At 44.0% G+C, this 19550-nt stretch overlaps 1 protein-coding gene across 2 annotated transcripts in view; it reads left to right on the top strand.

Annotated features, from left to right (window-relative positions):
• The first annotated feature begins 9538 nt into the window (after positions 1–9538).
• The window catches only part of LOC118365058 (EGF-containing fibulin-like extracellular matrix protein 1), a 35737-nt gene continuing 25725 nt past the window's right edge, over positions 9539–19550 (top strand). The window contains exons 1-2 of one of the 2 annotated variants that reach the window (XM_052490677.1): positions 9539–9713; positions 11601–11691. In XM_052490677.1, coding sequence (XP_052346637.1) covers positions 11611–11691 — 81 coding nt within the window. In that variant the 5' untranslated portion in view covers positions 9539–9713; positions 11601–11610. Of the gene's footprint in view, positions 9726–11600; positions 11692–19550 lie in introns of both variants that reach the window. The other variant, XM_035746964.2, reaches the window with a different exon arrangement.

The following is a 19550-nucleotide window of genomic DNA, read 5'->3' as shown; positions in this document are numbered from 1 at the left end:
CTTAGCTTCACAGAGTCCACAGCCTGTCTCACATCGTGCATCTCCATCTGTCTCTCCTGGATTGTCTGTAGGGATTTCAGATGTTTCTCCCCCAACTCTTTGCATATAAATTAATCCCGAATGTGAAATGCCTTATATTCTAGTGTTTGTTAAGTTTGAAATATGTTATGCCCTAGGGGCCTCGACCGGGAGGCCCATGGGGTGGTGTACAATTGGCCCAGTGTCGTCCGGGTTAGGGGAGGGCTTGGCCGGCAGTGATATCCTTGCCTCATCGCGCACTAGCGACTCCTATGGCAGGATGTGTGCAGTGTACACAGACCAGGTCAAATCAAATCAAAATCAAATCACATTTTATTTGTCACATACACATGGTTAGCAGATGTTAATGTGAGTGTAGCGAAATGCTTGTGCTTCTAGTTCCGACAATGCAGTAATAACCAACAAGTAATCTAGCTAACAATTCCAAAACTTCTACCTTATAGACACAAGTGTAAGGGGATAAAGAATATGTACATAAAGATATGTGAGTGAGTGATGGTACAGAGCGGCATAGGCAAGATACAGCGTTCAGGGCCATCGATGTGTCTGCTTGGGGGGAATATATACGGCTGTGATTATAATCGAAGCTCTTGGTAGATAATGCGGTCGACATTTGATTGTGAGGAATTATAAATCAGGTGAACAGAAGGACTTGAGTACCTGTATGTTGTTATGATCACACCACGTCACGTTAACCATGAAGCATACGCCCACGCCCCTCTTCTTACCAGAAAGATGTTTGTTTCTGTCTGCGCGATGCGTGGAGAAACCAGCTGGCTGCACCGATTCCGATAGCGTCTCTCCAGTGAGCCATGTTTCCGTGAAGCAAAGAAAGTTACAGTCTCTGATGTCCCTCTGGAATGCTACCCTTGCTCGGATTTCATCAACCTTGTTGTCAAGAGACTGGACATTGGCGAAAAGAATGCTAGGGAGTGGTGAGTGCACGATGTGCCCGTCTCCGGAGTCTGACCAGAAGACCGCTCCGTTTCCCCCTTTTACGAAGTTGTTTTTTTGGGTCGCCGGCTGGGATCCATTCCGTTGTCCTGGGTGAAAGGCAGAACACAGGATCCGCTTCGCGAAAGTCATATTCGTGGTCGTACTGATGGTGAGTTGACGCTGCTCTTATGTTCAGTAGTTCTTCTCGACTGTATGTAATGAAACCTAAGATGACCTGGGGTACTAATGTAAGAAATAACACATAATTTTTTTTTTTTAAATGCATAGTTTCCTAGGAACGCGAAGCGGGGCGGCCATCTCTGTCAGTGCCGGAAGTTCAAAAAGGTCGCCAGGTGTACAGTGTTTCCTCCGACACATTGGTGCAGCTGGCTTCCGGGTTGGATGTGCATTGTGTCAAGAAGCAATGCGGCTTGGTTGGGTTGTGATTTGTATGGGAGTTGTGTTGTTGTCACGCTCTGGTCGAAGTAATGTATGTTTGTCTTCATTTATTTGGTCAGGGCAGGGTGTGACATGGGTTATTGTGGTGCGTTTTTGTCATGGGGTTTTTGTGGGGTGTCTAGCATAGTCTATGGCTGCCTGAGGCGGTTCTCAATCAGAGTCAGGTGATTATCGTTGTCTCTGATTGGGAACCATATTTAGTCAGCCATATTCTTTGAGTATTTCGTGGGTGATTGTTCCTATCTCTGTGTTTGTTGTTCACAAGATAGGCTGTATAGGTTTTCACGTTCCGTTTGTTGTTTTGTAGATTTAACTTATTTCATGTATCGTTCATTTTCCATTAAAGAACATGAGTAACCACCACGCTGCATTTTGGTCCACTTCTCCTTCTACAGACGAACGTCGTTACAGAATCACCCACCACACCAGGACCAAGCAGCGTGGTGACAGGTAGCGACAGCAGAAGCAGCGAAAGGAGGAACGGACATGGGAGGATGAATTGTTCGGAGAAGGACCCTGGGATCAGCCTGGAGAATATCGCCGCCCCAAAGAAGAACTGGAGGCGGCGAGAGCTGAGAGGCGCTGGTATGAGGAGAAGCAACAGCGGCAGCAGGAGCAACAATATTGGGACTACACTACTTGGGAGGAAATAGACAGGTGGGCGGTCGACCCAGAGAGAGTGCCGGAGCCAGCCTGGGATTCGCTGGAGCAGTGCGAAGCAGGTTATCGGAGAATGGAGTTGGCGAAGCAAGCATGGCGGCGCAGAAGGAAGACCGAGAGTCAGCCCCAAAACTTTCTTGGGGGGGGTGGGCTCAGGGAGAGTGTGGCAGAGTCAGGGTTCAGACCTGAGCCAACTCCCCCTGTTTATGGTGAGGAGCCAAGGAGGAGACCAGAACCAGAGCCGGTGTTGGAGGTGAGTGAAGTTGAGACTGTGAAGGAGTTAATGGGGACAGTGGGGGAGAGAGTTATGAGGGAGTTGCTAGTTTGGTGCTTTAAATACAATATTCGCCCGACGGAGTGTGTCGGGGATTTAATGGCACTTGGGTCAGCACACCATACTCGTCCTGAGGTGCGTGTTAGTCGGCTGGTGAAAATTGTGCCAGCCTCACGCACTAGGCCTCCTGTGTACCTACCTAGCCTTGCACGTCCTGTGCCAGTCATGTTCTCAGGCTCTCCAGTACGCCTTCACGGTCCGGTCCATCCTGTGCCAACTTCACACACCAGTCCTGCGGTGGCAGCTCCCCGCACCACGCTTCCTGTGCGTGTCCTCGGTCCAGTACCTCCAGTGCCAGCACCACGCACCAGGCCTTCAGTGTGCCTCGCCTGTTTAGCGCAGCCAGAGCCTTCCTCCTCTACAGCGCTGCCGGAGCCTCCCGCCTGTTCAGCGCAGCCAGAGCCTTCCACCTCTCCAGCGCTTGCTGGAGTCTCCCGCCTGTTTAGCGCAGCCAGAGCCTTCCTCCTCTACAGCGCTGCTGGAGTCTCCCGCCTGTTTAGCACAGCCAGAGCCTTCCTCCTCTCCAGTCAGCCAGTCAGCCAGGATCCGCCAGTCAGCCATGATCTTCCAGATCTGCCAGTCAGCCAGACTCTTCCAGATCTGCCAGTCAGCCAGACTCTTCCAGATCTGCCAGTCAGCCAGACTCTTCCAGATCTGCCAGTCAACCAGACTCTTCCAGATCCGCCAGTCAACCAGACACTTCCAGATCCGCTAGTCAACCAGACACTTCCAGATCTGCCAGTCAACCAGACACTTCCAGATCCGCCAGCCAGCCAGGATCTGCCGGAGCCAACTACCTGCCTGAGCTTCCTCTCAGTGCTGGGCTTCCTCTCAGTGCTGGGCTTCCACTCAGTGCTGGGCTTCCTCTCAGTGCTGGGCTTCCTCTCAGTGCCGAGCTTCCCCTCAGTGCCAAGCTTCCCCTCAGTCCCGAGCTAATGTATCGTTCATTTTCCATTAAAGAACACGCTGCATTTTGGTCCGCTTCTCCTTCTACAGACGAATGTCGTTACAGTTGTGTATGGGAGTTGCAGCGATGAGACAAGACTGTAACTACTACCAATTGGATACCATGAAATTGGGGAGAAAAAAAGGGGTAAAAAAATATATTAAAAAAAAAATGTTAGGCCCTACATGAACTCAATGTGAGGATCGGCAACAACAACTCCTCCACGCTAACTCTTAACTCAGGGGCCCCCCAGGGGTGTGTCCTCAGTCCACTGTTGTACTTCCTGTTCACCCACGACTGGGTGGTGGTGTCATGACAACAACCTCTCCTTCACTGCCAACAAAACAAAGGAGTTGATTGTTGCCTTCAGGAAGCAGAAGATGTGGCCCAGTTCACATCAATGGAACTGCAGCAGAAAGAGTCACAAGTTTCAAGTTCCTCAGCGTCCACATCCCAGAGGACTTGTCATGGACCAACAACCCAACCACTCTTGTCAAGAGGGCGCAACAGTGTCTCTACTTATTAAGGCGTCTGAAGAAATGTGGCATGCTGCCCCGGGTCTTCTCCAAATACTACCGCTGCACCATTGAGAACGTCGGGTTGCATCATGGCCTGGTATGGGAATTGCTCCTTCCACGACCGCAATGCCCCCCAGCCATGAGCTGTTCTTCCCCTTATCGTCAGGCAGACGTATCAAAGCATGAGGTCTGATACCAACAGGCTCAGAGACCGTTTCTATCTACAAGCCTGCTGAACACTTGAACTGGACTGACCACCTGCTTCTGATTCTATGCACCTTAGCACACATGCACTCACTCATGCACACACCTACCCACACAGACACACACACATACACACACACACATGTAAATGTTGGACTATAAATTGTGCCTTCCTGTATTATACTTATAAATGATAAAGGTTTTTTCTATTCTAATGAGCCATTTACTTTATGTTTGTATTCTTATCTTTTATTATTTATTGTTGTGGCATTGTCGAGAAGGAACCTGCAAGTAAGCATTTCATTGGACGATGTATACCATGAGTATCCCGTACATACGACTAATAATAAAACTACATACAACTAATAATACAACTTGAAACAATGTGTCACGACTTCAATCGAAGGTGGCTCCTCTCCCTGTTCGGGCAGCACTCGGCGGTCATCGACACCGGTCTACTAGCTGCCACTGATTCCTTTTTCTTTTCTGTTGGTTTTGTCTTGATGTTTTCACCTGTACCTTATTTGTTATTAATTCGGGGCTATTTAAACTTCCAGAGCCCGCCTGCTTTTGTGTGGGCTTATTCCTCTCTGTCAATGGTAGATTTTGTTTTGTTTTGCTTATAGGTATTTTTGCTGTTCGTTATTTTCCCTGGTTTTGGGGGACTTAACTGTTTATTGGTCATTTTGACTGTATGTTGGCTAGACCCAGCTGAATAAATAAGTCTACATTGGAAGCTTTGCTCTCTGCGCCTGACTCCACACCCACCACTCCTAGCTTTCGTGACACAATGACATTAAATGTATTCCTAAAAGTCAACTGAAGTTTATCCTGACAACAGTTAATGATTGACACTATCTATTGTACCTTGATATTTTCTGGTCATTGGCTGTTTTTTTTTGCTCGTCCAGTTACAGTATATCACCTCAGCAAAAACACTTCCGTTTAATTATGAATATACTCTATATAGTTTATATCATTCTATGTTTAAATGCAAATAGGTGATATAAAACAGTGGAGTCTCCATCCTTACCTAATGGCCTTTATGTTCATCCATTGTACACAGCAGACAGACAGACCTACCTACGCTGCTGATCGGTATCGCAGTAAAGCTTCATGATGAGAGCAGATCTTCTCCTAGTTGTGGAGGCTTTGACCAGCCAATGTTTCTTTAATGGAGCTACTTCATAGTGAGGCTGGGGGTGAGGTTCACAGTAAAGCACCAGACAGACCTTGACTGCTTTGAGTTCTATCCCAGTGCAGAAATCCCACTCCACATCTCCAGGTCCAGCATAATAGGGAGCAGGAGGAGCAGCTTGGAGTCCTGTCTTGTTTTATACAAGCGCATTTGTTTCCTCTCCTCGTTTCCATTCCTCGATTACTTTTGACCTTTTTCAAAAATAGGTGAGGAGAGAAGGACAGAGGAGAGGAGGCGAGCAAAACCAATTGAGATTCTTTCAAGGTTAGTTGTCCTTGTGAATGCAGAGGGAGAATGCATTTTTTGTTCATTATTCTTTTAAAAGGAGACCACAAAAACTTTTCATTGTGTAACATTATTTACATGGACCCAGTTGCATTTGCAACCAAATTATTAGTGAATAAGGGCTGCGGCAGGGCTTGGGATGGGTCATGTTGACCTATGCAAGGTAGGAAATAAAGGTCCAGAAACCTTTATTCCATTATAAAATACTGTTCTGAACCTATTCTCTGCTATGATGACATGATGACATCAACTGTAATGCAGGTGTATGAGTGTAATGAGGTAATTTGTTTATTATTCACTAATAATTTGGTTGCAAATGCAACTGGGTCCATGTAAATAATTGTTAGGCTACTCATTTTGAATATACAGGTGCCACCTTGTGTGACTACAAAAGTGTGTGCAACCGGGCACATTAAAATAATTTCCTTGCAAAAGTTACTATCCTGCCCTACACAATAGCATGCTACACCGTAGAAACATAATTACAATTGTAATGCATAACTGCCATGGTAATTTGGAATGTTAAGTCAATGAGCATTTTGGGTAATGTAGTCACTCTATAGTTTCCATAAATACTGGGAAAATTAACAAAAATACAAAAAACAGTGGTATAAAGCAGACTGTGGAATGGTCCCAGGCAATGCACTTCTTTAGAGCCTAAAATGAAGAGAATCAGTTCAAATGGTAGGAGCCTATCCTTCCACAAGTCTGTGGCATACAGGCGTGATCCACTATACCCTGATAATTTGTATAGCCACGCGTGCGTCGCTCTCATGTAGGTGCTACCATACTAGCAAGCATGCTAGTTAGTGCTTGGTATCAACAGCCAATCCAGTAGGGGATGGAAGCTATAGTCAGCTTTGATTGTTCAAAGTATTTGCATAAAGTTCAGCTTTCCCCAACTTAGGTCCTGCCTTGTTCATGCTCCTTCGCCCAACGGTCCTACCCTCCCATTTCACTTCCTTCCACTAAAAATGAATGGCTTCATCGCCCCTATCCTGTTCAGTGCGGATCAGTGGATTTCGGCAGCTAGTCTGGGGTTATAGGCCTAGTGGTTATGTCTGTACAGTACATACAGTAGGACAGTCATGCAAGATGTTGTTACAGTGTCTGGTACTGGGGTTGCCATGCATGCCAGTCTCTCTTGGCTAAGAATTGAGGAGAGACTGACTGAATCACTTATTTTTGTAAGAAACAACATTTTGAAAATCTCAAATAGTTTGCATAGTCAACTTACACACAGCTTTAACACACACACTTGCACCACATGCCACCGGGGTTCTCTTCGCAGTCCCCAAATCTAGAACAAATTCAAGAAAGCGTACAGTATTATATAGAGCCATTATTGCATTGAACTCTTTCATTGAAATAAAGAGCAAAGTTGGTTTCAAAAAACAGAAAGCAACACCTCACGGCACAACGCCTCTCCTCTATTTGACCTAGATAGTTTGTGTGTATGTATTAATATGTAGGCTACATATGCCTTTAAAAATGTTTCATGTGGTCCGTACTGGAGCTGTCTCTTTGCGTTGGACTTGGACTGGATTGGAATCATACAACTTATAAACTATGATTTGGATCTTGAGCAGTGGAATTTTTGTTTCGGAAAGTGAGTGAGATTTGCTTAAAAAAATAAAATACAAACCTTGCCTGGGATTAATGTTCTATACTATGTAATGTTTCATGTTTTGTGTGGACCCCAAGAAGACAAGCTGCTACGTTTTGCAACAACTAATGGTGATCCTAATAAAATACCAAATACCCTCACATTCTCTAATGTTCAGTTGATGTTATGATTAAAATTGTACAGTTAGCTCTGACATCTGTGGTTGCATCTATCTTTCAAACCTAACAATTGGCGACTATGGCTGTATTGTCCCTAACACCACCCTCTCTCTTTCTCGCTCTGTCTGGTGAGTCCCCGGTTCCATGGACTTGATGGATTTAGCCTTTTGAAGCTTACATAACCGTGCTGGATAATCGGGACACTTGGCTATGCTGAAAAGTACTCAGATAATGTTGCTCTTTTGACACAGTTTTTGTTTTTGTTACAGTTAGAGTGAGCACAACTATAATATACTTGTGTAATGTACACTTACCAACAATAAATATTTGTTTTTGACAGTGGTTTGTTACAAGCTTACAGGCTTTGGTTTTATCATTTATATTTTGAGGTTGGACATTAGCATGTTGGGCGTATGGTGTCACCTCATTAGTCAGTATGTGTTACACCTTTGCTGGCTTGTCATCTCGTTAGTCAGAAGGTGTTCCACCTATGTTGGCACAGGTGATATTTAAGAGCGGCTGGCCCAGTGCTCCAGTTGGCTTGAGAGATGTGGAGGGATAACACCTTTAGTTGGCGCTCCCTATTTTGATTTTTTTTAAACAATCCTTTATCTGATCTTCCCTGTTTTCCTTTTGCTCCACTTTTTGGTTTGCTTCCTGTCTTTAGGTTTGCCGTGGGTTTTATTTTGTTTGCCTCTTCTTGGGCATTCAGTGGGCGCTCATGGTGGTTGTCTTTTAGGGCCCAGTTGTTGTTGCTAGTCAACTTTCAGTGGACACCCCCATGAGTGTCTTTCAGAACCCCTCCTAGAACTCCACATTTTGTGTTTTGGTCATTGTCAGTGACTGTGAAGATACTGTACCTTAATAAAAATTACTCAATTGAAAGTCACCCAGTAAAATACTACTTGAGTAATTTGGTATTAAATGTACTTAAGTATCAACAGTAAATGTAATTTCTCAAATATACATAAGTATAAAAAGTATAAACCATTTCAAATTCCTTATATTAAGCAAACCAGACAGCATCATTTTATTGTTATTTTTTTTTACATTTACAGATAGCCAGGGCCACACTCCAACACTCTGAGATCAGTTACAAATGAAGCACGTGTGTTTAGTGCACCTGCCAGATCAGAGTCAGTTAGGATGGCCATGGATGTTGTCTTGATACGTGCGTGAATTGGACCATTTTCCTGTTCTGCTAACCATTCAAAATGTAACGGATACTTTTGGATGTCAGGGAAAATGTACGCAGTATAAAGTACATAATTTTCTTTAGAAATGTACAGTGAAAGTTGTCAAATCTAAAAAGTAAAGTAAACTACTTTAGTACTTTAAAATGTTTTTACTTAAGTACTTTATAGTGGTTTTTGAGACGGGGAGTCAACAAAAGCTGCAATCACTAGGTATTTTGTAGCAAATTAAATATATTTTATACATAAGCTCTTTTTTTTTTTTTTACCAAAACTGACTGTGTTCATTTGCATGACAATTAATTGTGACCCAAAATTCCATAATTGTCCCATCTCGTTGGTTTCTCTGACCTTGGGGATATGTTAAGCCCCCCAACGTTCTGTATTGTTCAGTTGAATTTATAATTAAAAGAGTACAGTTTGCTATGACATCTGTGGTCATGTCTATCCTTCAAACTTAACACTAGTCTTAGGCAGAGGCTGTCAGAGGAAGTGTGATTAACGGAAGAATCTCAATTGTCCCCTCTGACCTTCTCCAATGGGTTCTGAGAAGGAAGGGAGGAGAATGGACATCAGGAGTATCCAATTGAGATTGTTCCTGTGTTGTCAATGTTAGGATGAAAATTGGATGTTCATCATTGATTAGTAATGCCTGACCAATGCCTGACCGGTGACTATCTGAACTAATTGAGATTGTATTTGCCTGTCAAGATTAAAGTTACGATTTATAGAGCTCCTGTATGTCTGGTCTTAGACTTCATATAGTTTACGCTACACTCTCTGATCCCTCCAAACAGGGCTTAACAATTACATTTGAACAAAAACATTCTGGCTCTGACTGGCAGTGCCAAGTTGTCCTATTACATTTACCTGCCTCAATATTTTCACATCTCCGGTAGAGGGGGCGCAATGCTTTTTATTAGATACAGTAGAAATTACTTTGCAACGTTAAAGAGACAAAAACCTTTGACGCGGATGTAACCTGTAAAGATAGCACCACCTCCCGATCCTTTTGTTACCCTGTGATGCCCTGGTAATTTGTACATAAGTGTACTGATTTCAGGGAGAAGTTGCTTCTTCAGACTCACCATCACTTCTGACGGGACCCTCCGGAGGAAAATAATCAATTCAATATTGATACACACCCAACTAAAAAGTAATTTTACAGGTAAATTGCAATCCTATCGAATGCAAATGAAACCGTACATTGCATAGCCTAACGTTACATTTTGCACTACTCCAAATTAGGTTGCATGTCATTATGATCCTAATCTACATTTGATCTGTTGAATTGAATGCGCATTGTTCAGGAGACGTTAAATAATTTATTACAAATTGTTATAATCGGAAATTGGTTTTGTTTATAATCGCTGCATCAGACATTCGCACCATGTCGGAATTGACCGTTTCTATTCTATGCCAATTTATGCATTTGACAGGGACATTTGGCCAGTTTGGTAGTTTTCATCTGTAGTCCCTGGGAAGATAGTTGGCTATCTAGCCTGTGGTTTATCTTGTAACTCAAACGTTACTACGTGGGGCGATTAGTGTTAAAATATGTTATGTTGATAACGCTAGATACGACACCAATAGGATATAATGATTTATTAAACTTTAAAGTACTTACATTATTAACAAGAGCTAAACGCGGAATGGGGATGTACTTTCAGAGAAAACATGAAACTGATAGGGTGATTCAGAAGGTAGCTGGAGGGGGATTTGAACCTTTGCCAATAAAAAAATTGAATGCAACCTGGTCTCAGAGCATTTCGTATCATTCAGTAAGTACATTTGAGACACTCCATTTAGTTATCTTATGGTATGTATTAATTTGTGGATGTAGCAAGGGGAAGGATTAGGGGAAGGATTAGCTCTAATGATAAGTTGTTGCCAATTAGCTAAAAAAAAAGTAGTAAGTAATTAGCAAAAATGCTAAAGTTGTCTTTGAGATTCAAACAGATGTTCACATTGTTATACACCCAACCAACCACCCTCCCTCCTTATGATTTTCCCTTAAGTAACATTCTGTCTCATGTAACCATACCAAACGGAACATATCATACTAAATGGGGTGTCCTGGATTTACTTGTACTATGTTACATCTAGTCTATGAGACCAGGCTGTGCTCCCAATGGAGATGTTTGTACTTGCCTAACAATTACTCTCCTGATGTAATTATTTTTCTTAACAACATACACCAACTGATGGTGCAATAAAGACGCTTTACAATTGGTTTTCACTCTGCACGCATGCACACACACACACAGCCAATTATTCTGTAGTCAAGTTCACTGTTGTAATTATGGAGGAGAATGGCAGAGACATAGCTGTGTGATTTACTAGTGTCTGCATCCCAGCTGACCCACTATTTTGGACAACCTTAATACATACAGTACCTACTTTTTCAGACACTGGATACGCAATATCGATATGCCAGCATCAGCATTAGGCATTGTGGTATTACTGTAAGTTTGCCACAGGTCATGCCATGGAATTTGAACATGATTTTCCAAGCATTTCCTGTTTTCAATGAAGGGACATTGTGCAAAGGGGATGTTGCTCTATCCAGCTTAGGAAAATAGTTAAATAGTAATAGAATGTGCTGAATTCTTCATTAAGGAAGTTTTGCTATATAGGTCATAATGCCAATTTTCAAATAGTAATGGCAATTATAATGTATGCACCATATAATGTTATAATCAGCATATAATCATATTTTATATAATTTCATGATAATATGACATAAAACAGACAGAGGTATGAATTTGGTTTGTGAGAATCTTGTCCATGCTGACACAGATCTCAACTTAGTGCCTTCCTCAGCATGTGTTAGAAAGTGAGTACTGGCCATGGGAATGTCACAGGAAGGTTGTGGACTCCCATTTGGGAAACATAAAGAAAACTGGACCAAATTAGATGCATTCTGAAAACATTTTGCCAATGTATACAGACATTTCTGGAACATTCTGAGACTCAACATGTTCACAAGGACACTTACTTGAAAAACACATTTTCTCACTCAATCTTTTTCTCAATGTCGCAGGGACGTCACAATGCTACGGATTTACTTGTGCTTGAGTGTTGTTGTCAACGTGGCCGTCTCGCAGGAGGCTGAGGAACCCATCTCATACACGGCAAGTGCCACTCTCACAACCTCCACATGCAAACACTGCTGCAACAAAAAAAATAGCACCAAAAGACGCAGCTCCTTACCGAAAAAAAACGGTTCAACAGTTGTGGCAACTCTTTGGTAAATTTTCCGCAAGTTTGTGCCAAGCGCAAATTTTCAGTTTTGTGGCAAACTGGCGTCAAATTTGCAGTGACTTGTGGAACTTCTGGAAAACAATTCTAGAAAGCTTTTAGCGAACATCTATTGAACATATGAATATACCAATTAGTTCAGATTTTTGGTTACTTTCTGTATTAACAACATTTAATGCAGTGTTGGGGAGTAGTGAACTACATGTACACTGAACAAAACTATAAACGCAACATGTAGCAATTTCTTCCATTTTACTGAGCTACAGTTCATATAAGGAAATCAGTCAGTTGAAATCAATTCATTAGGCCCTAATCTATGGATTTCACATGACTGGGACTACAGATATGATTATGTTGGTCATACACACCTTAAAAAAAGGTAGGGGCGTGGATCAGAAAACCCGTCAGCATCTGGTGTGACCACCATTTGCCTCATGTAGTTCGACACATCTCCTTAGCATAGAGTTGATCAGGGTGTTGATTGTGGCCTGTTGAATGTTCTCCCACTCTACTTCAATGGCTGTGCAAAGTTGCTGGATATTGGCGGGAACTAGAACACGCTGTCATACACATCGATCCAGAGCCACTCCGACATTGATCGTCCTAATGTATTTCTTCCATTCCATTCTTTTACTTTCAGATTTGTGTATTGTTGTGAATTGTTAGATACTAATGCACTGTTGGAGCTAGGAACACAAGCACAAACACCCTCAATAACATCTGCTGTATGTGTGTATGTGACCAATAGATTTGATTTGAGAGCATCCCAAACATGCTCAATGGGTGGGTGACATGTCTGGTGAGTGTGCAGGCCATGGAAGAACTGGGCCATTTTCAACTTTCAAGAATTGTGTACAGATCCTTGCAATATCATTCTGAAACATGAGGCGATGGCAGCGTATGAATGACACAATGGGCCTCAGGATCTCATCACAGTGTCTCTGTGCATTCAAATTGCCATCGATAAAATGCAATTGTGTTTGTTGTCCATAGCTTATTCCTGCCCATACCATAACCCCACTGCCACCATTGGGCATTCTGTTCACAATGTTGACATCAGCAAACTGCTCGCCCATATGACGCCATCTGCCTGGTACAGTTGATACCAGGATTCAGCCGTGAAGAGCACACTTCTCCAGCATGCCAGTGGCCATCGAAGGTGAGCATTTGCCCACTGAAGTTAGTTATGACACCGAACTGCAGTCAGGTCAAGACCCTGGTGAGGATGAGGAGCAGGAAGATGAGCTTCCCGCAGGTTAAGAAGTCAGATGTGAAGTTCCTGGGCTGGTGTGGTTTCACGGGTCTGCGATTGTGATGCCGATTGGATGAACTGCCAAATTCTCTAAAACGGCTTATGGTAGAGAAATTAACATTACATTTTCTGGCAATAGCTCTGGTGGACATTCCTGCAGTCAGCATGCCAATTGCATGCTCCCACTAAACAAAATCTGTGGCATTGTGTTGTGTGGAAAAACTGCACATTTTAGTGGCCTTTTATTGTCCTCGGCACAAGGTGCACCTGTACTTCCGGCGCCGACAGAGATGGCCGCCTCGCTTCGCGTTCCTAGGAAACTATGCAGTTTTTTGTTTTTTTTACGTGTTATTTCTTACATTGGTACCCCAGGTCATCTTAGGTTTCATTACATACAGTCGAGAAGAACTACTGAACATAAGAGCAGCGTCAACTCACCATCAGTACGACCAAGAATATGACTTTCGCGAAGCGGACCCTGTGTTCTGCCTTTCACCCAGGACAACGGAATGGATCCCAGCCAGCGACCCCAAAAAACCACTTCGAAAAAGGGGAAAACGAAGCGGTCTTCTGGTCAGACTCCGGAGACGGGCACATCGTGCACCACTCCCTAGCATTCTCCTCGCCAATGTCCAGTCTCTTGACAACAAGGTTGATGAAATCCGAGCAAGGGTAGCATTCCAGAGGGACATCAGAGACTGTAACGTTCTTTGCTTCACGGAAACATGGCTCACTGGAGAGACGCTATCGGAGACGGTGCAGCCAGCTGGTTTCTCCACGCATCGCGCCGACAGAAACAAACATCTTTCTGGTAAGAAGAGGGGCGGGGGCGTATGCTTTATGGTTAACGTGACGTGGTGTGGCCAAAACAACATACAGGAACTCAAGTCCTTCTGTTCACCTGATTTAGAATTCCTCACAATCAAATGTAGACCGCATTATCTACCAAGGGAATTCTCTTTGAATAATCATAGCCGTATATATTCCCCCCCAAGCAGACACATCGATGGCTCTGAACGAACTTTATTTGACTCTTTGCAAACTGGAATCCATATATACCCGGAGGCTGCATTCATTGTAGCTGGGGATTTTAACAAGGCTAATCTGAAAACAAGACTCCCTAAATTTTATCAGCATATCGATTGCGCAACCAGGGCGGGAAAAACCTTGGATCATTGCTATTCCAACTTCCGCGACGCATATAAGGCCCTGCCCCGCCCTCCTTTCGGAAAAGCAAAGAAACTAAAACAAGAAGCTCCCGCGCTGAGGTCTGTTCAACGCTGGTCCGACCAATCTGATTCCACACTCCAAGACTGCTTACATCACGTGGACTGGGATATGTTCCGTATTGCGTCAGACGACAACATTGACGAATACGCTGATTCGGTGTGCGAGTTCATTAGAACGTGCGTTGAAGATGTCGTTCCCATAGCAAAGATTAAAACATTCCCAAACCAGAAACCGTGGATTGATGGCAGCATTCGCGTGAAACTGAAAGCGCGAACCACTGCTTTTAATCAGGGCAAGGTGACTGGAAACATGACCGAATACAAACAGTGTAACTATTCCCTCCGCAAGGCAATCAAACAAGCTTAGCGTCAGTATAGAGACAAAGTAGAATCTCAATTCAACGGCTCAGACACAAGAGGTATGTGGCAGGGTCTACAGTCAATCACGGATTACAAAAAGAGAACCAGCACCGTCACGGACCAGGATGTCTTGCTCCCAGGCAGACTACATAACTTTTTTGCCCGCTTTGAGGACAATACAGTGCCACTGACACTGCCCGCAACTAAAACATGCGGACTCTCCTTCACTGCAGCCGAAGTGAGGAAAACATTTAAACGTGTTAACCCTCGCAAGGCTGCAGGCCCAGACGGCATCCCCAGCCGCGCCCTCAGAGCATGCGCAGACCAGCTGGCTGGTGTGTCTACGGACATATTCAATCAATCCCTATCCCAGTCTGTTGTTCCCACATGCTTCAAGAGGGCCACCATTGTTCCTGTTCCCAAGAAAGCTAAGGTAACTGAGCTAAATGACTAGCACTCACTTCCGTCATCATGAAGTGCTTTGAGAGACTAGTCAAGGACCATATCACCTCCACCCTACCTGACACCCTAGACCCACTCCAATTTGCTTAATGCCCAAATAGGTCCACAGACGATGCAATCTCAACCACACTGCACACTGCCCTAACCCATCTGGACAAGAGGAATACCTATGTGAGAATGCTGTTCATCGACTACAGCTCGGCATTTAACACCATTAGTGCCCTCCAAGCTCGTCATCAAGCTCGAGACCCTGGGTCTCGACCCCGCCCTGTGCAACTGGACTTCCTGACGGTTCGCCCCCAGGTGGTGAGGGTAGGAAACAACATCTCCACCCCGCTGATCCTCAACACTGGGGCCCCACAAGGGTGCGTTCTGAGCCCTCCCCTGTACTCCCTGTTCACCCACGACTGCGTGGCCACGCACGCCTCCAACTCAATCATCAAGTTTGCGGACGACACAACAGTAGTAGGCTTGATTACCAACAACGACGAGACGGCCTACAGGGAGGAGGTGAGGGCCCTCAGGAAAATAACCTCACACTCAACGTCGACAAAACTAAGGAGATGATTGTGGACTTCAGGAAACAGAGGGAACATCCCCCTATCCACATCGATGGAACAGTAGTGGAGAGGGTAGTAAGTTTTAAGTTCCTCGGCGTACACATCACAGACAAACTGAATTGGTCCACCCACACAGACAGCATCGTGAAGAAGGCGCAGCAGCGCCTCTTCAACCTCAGGAGGCGGAAGAAATTTGGCTTATCACCAAAAGCACTCACAAACTTCTACAGATGCACAATCGAGAGCATCCTGTCGGGCTGTATCACCGCCTGGTACGGCAACCGCTCCGCCCACAACCGTAAGGCTCTCCAGAGGGTAGTGAGGTCTGCACAACGCATCACCGGGGGCAAACTACCTGCCCTCCAGGACACCTACACCACCCGATGTCACAGGAAGGCCATAAAGATCATCAAGGACAGCAACCAGCCGAGCCATTGCCTGTTCACCCCGCTATCATCCAGAAGTCGAGGTCAGTACAGGTGCATCAAAGCTGGGACCGAGAGACTGAAAACCAGCTTCTATCTCAAGGCCATCAGACTGTTAAACAGCCACCACTAATATTGCGTGGCTGCTGCCAACACACTGACTCAACTCCAGCCACTTTAATAATGGGAAATGATGTAAAATATATCACTAGCCACTTTAAACAATGCTACCTAATATAATGTTCCCTACATTATTAATCTCAAATGTACTCTATATCATCTACTGCATCCTTATGTAATACATGTATCACTAGCCACTTTAACTATGCCACTTTGTTTACATACTTATCTCATATGTATATACTGCACTCAATACCATCTACTGTATCTTGCCTATGCCGCTCTGTACCATCACTCATTCATATATCTTTATGTACATATTCTTTATCCCCTTACACTTGTGTCTATAAGGTAGTAGTTTTGGAATTGTTAGCTAGATTACTTGTTGGTTATTACTGCATTGTCGGAACTAGAAGCACAACCATTTCTGGGATCTTTTATTTCAGCTCATTAAACATGGGACCAACACTTTACATGTTACATTTATATTTTTGTTCTGCATATTTCAACTAGTAATTTAACTACATTTTCCAGTAGCTTGGTGGTAGTTGAGATACATTCAAATCTAGGTAGTTTACCAGGTAGTGGTGCAGCTAACTACTAGAATTACACAATACTTTGTTTGCAAAAATGTTATAAATTATGGGTGAAGTAGGCAATCATTTACTTTATTTTTCGGGCATGAAACCTTCCCAATTCTCACTTAAAACATGGTATATTAAACACAAAAGATCCCCAATTAGAGACAACGATTACCAGCTGCCTCTAATTGGGAATCATACAAAACACCAACATAGAAAATATAAACTAGAACACAATATAGAAATATTCAACTAGAATACCCCCTAGTCACGCCCTGACCTACTACACCATAGAGAAACAAGGGCTCTCTATGGTTAGGGCGTGACAGTCTGCACCTCCCAGGGCATTTGATTCCAGAGGCTGACCCAAAACAACGCTGCCAGAGGAGACGGTGCCGGAGCGGTCTTCTAGTGAGGCTTCGGATGTGCGCACACCACCCACTGCTTCCGAGTATATTACTCGCTAATGTCCAGTCCCTAGTTAACAAAGTTGACGAAATCAGGGTAAGAGTTGCTTTCCAAAGAGATATCTAGGATTGTAACATACTCTGTTTCACGGAAACATGGCTAGCTGGGGACATGCCGTCGGAGTCCATACAGCCAACGGGATTTTCAGTGCATCACGCTGACAGGAATAAACATCTCTCTGGGAATAAGAAGCGCCGGGGTGTATGTTTCATGATTAATGACTTATGGTGTAATTGTAACAACATACAGGAACTCAAGTCCTTTTATTCACCTGACCTAGAATTCCTCACAATCAAATGCCGACCGAATTATCTCCCAAGAGAACTAATCCTCGGTTATCCGTCACAGCCGTGTATATCCCCCCGCAAGCGGATACCAAGACGGCCATCAAGGAAGTTCACTGGACTTTATGCAAACTGGAAACCATATATCCTGAGGCTGCATGTATTTCTTGTAGCTGTGGAATTTAACAAAGCTAATTTGAGAAAAAGGCTACCTAAATTCTACCAGCATATCGATTGCTGTACACTAGTGAGTAACACATACGAAAATTGCTACTCTAACTTCTGCGATGCATACAAGGCCCTCCCCCTCTTTGGCAAATCTGACCATGTCTCCATCTTGTTGCTCCCCTCCTATAGGCAGAAACTGAAACAGGAAGTGCCCGTGCTTAGGTCTATCCAACCCTGGTCTGACCAATCGAATTCCAAGGTTCAAGATTGCTTTGATCACGTGGACTGGGATATGTTCCCGGGTAGCCTCAGATAATAACATTGACGTACAGTGGGGGGAAAAAGTATTTAGTCAGCCACCAATTGTGCAAGTTCTCCCACTTAAAAAGATGAGAGAGGCCTGTAATTTTCATCATAGGTACACTTCAACTATGACAGACAAAATTAGAAAATAAATCCAGAAAATCACATTGTAGAAAATCACATTTCTGAATTTATTTGCAAATTATGGTGGAAAACAAGTATTTGGTCACCTACAAACAAGCAAGATTTCTGGCTCTCACAGACCTGCAACTTCTTCTTTAAGAGGCTCCTCTGTCCTCCACTCGTTACCTGTATTAATGGCACCTGTTTGAACTTGTTATCAGTATAAAAGACACCTGTCCACAACCTCAAACAGTCCCACTCCAAACTCCACTATGGCCAAGACCAAAGAGCTGTCAAAGGATAACAGAAACAAAATTGTAGACCTGCACCAGACTGTGAAGACTGAATCTGCAATAGGTAAGCAGCTTGGTTTGAAGAAATCAACTGTGGGAGCAATTATTAGGAAATGGAAGACATACAAGACCACTGATAATCTCCCTCGATCTGGGGCTCCACGCAAGATCTCACCCCGTGGGGTCAAAAAGATCACAAGAACGGTGAGCAGAAATCCCAGAACCACACGGGGGGGACCTAGTGAATATATATGCCATTTGTGAATGACCTGCAGAGAGCTGGGACCAAAGTAACAAAGCCTTACCATCAGTAACACACTACGCCGCCAGGGACTCAAATCCTGCAGTGCCAGACGTGTCCCCCTGCTTAAGCCAGTACATGTCCAGGCCCGTCTGAAGTTTGCTAGAGAGCATTTGGATGATCCAGAAGAAGATTGGGAGAATGTCATATGGTCAGATGAAACCAAAATATAACTTTTTGGTTAAAAATCAACTCGTCGTGTTTGGAGGACAAAGAATGCTGAGTTGCATCCAAAGAACACCATACCTACTGTGAAGCATGGGGGTGGAAACATCATGCTTTGGGGCTGTTTTTCTGCAAAGGGACCAGGAAGTCTGATCCGTGTAAAGGAAAGAATGAATGGGGCCATGTATCGTGAGATTTTGAGTGAAAACCTCCTTCCATCAGCAAGGGCATTGACCCGTGGCTGGGTCTTTCATCATGACAATGATCCCAAACACACCGCCTGGGCAACAAAGGAGTGGCTTTGTAAGAAGCATTTCCAAGGTCCTGGAGTGGCCTAGCCGGTCTCCAGATCTCAACCCCATAGAAAATCTTTGGAGGGAATTGAAAGTCCGTGTTGCCCAGCAACAGCCCCAAAACATCACTGCTCTAGAGGAGATCTGCATGGAGGAATGGGCCAAAATACCAGCAACAGTGTGTGAAAACCTTGTGACCTCTGTTATATACCCTTTGTTGGCAATGACAAAGTATTAAGATAAACTTTTGTTATTGACCAAATACTTATTTTCCACCATAATTTGCAAATAAATTCATAAAAAATCCTACAATGTGATTTTCTGGATTTTATTTTCTCATTTTGT

The sequence above is a fragment of the Oncorhynchus keta genome, chromosome 32 (assembly GCF_023373465.1).
Source record: "Oncorhynchus keta strain PuntledgeMale-10-30-2019 chromosome 32, Oket_V2, whole genome shotgun sequence".
In the NCBI taxonomy this organism is placed as follows: domain Eukaryota; kingdom Metazoa; phylum Chordata; class Actinopteri; order Salmoniformes; family Salmonidae; genus Oncorhynchus; species Oncorhynchus keta.
This window is presented reverse-complemented; position numbering and strand designations above follow the sequence as displayed.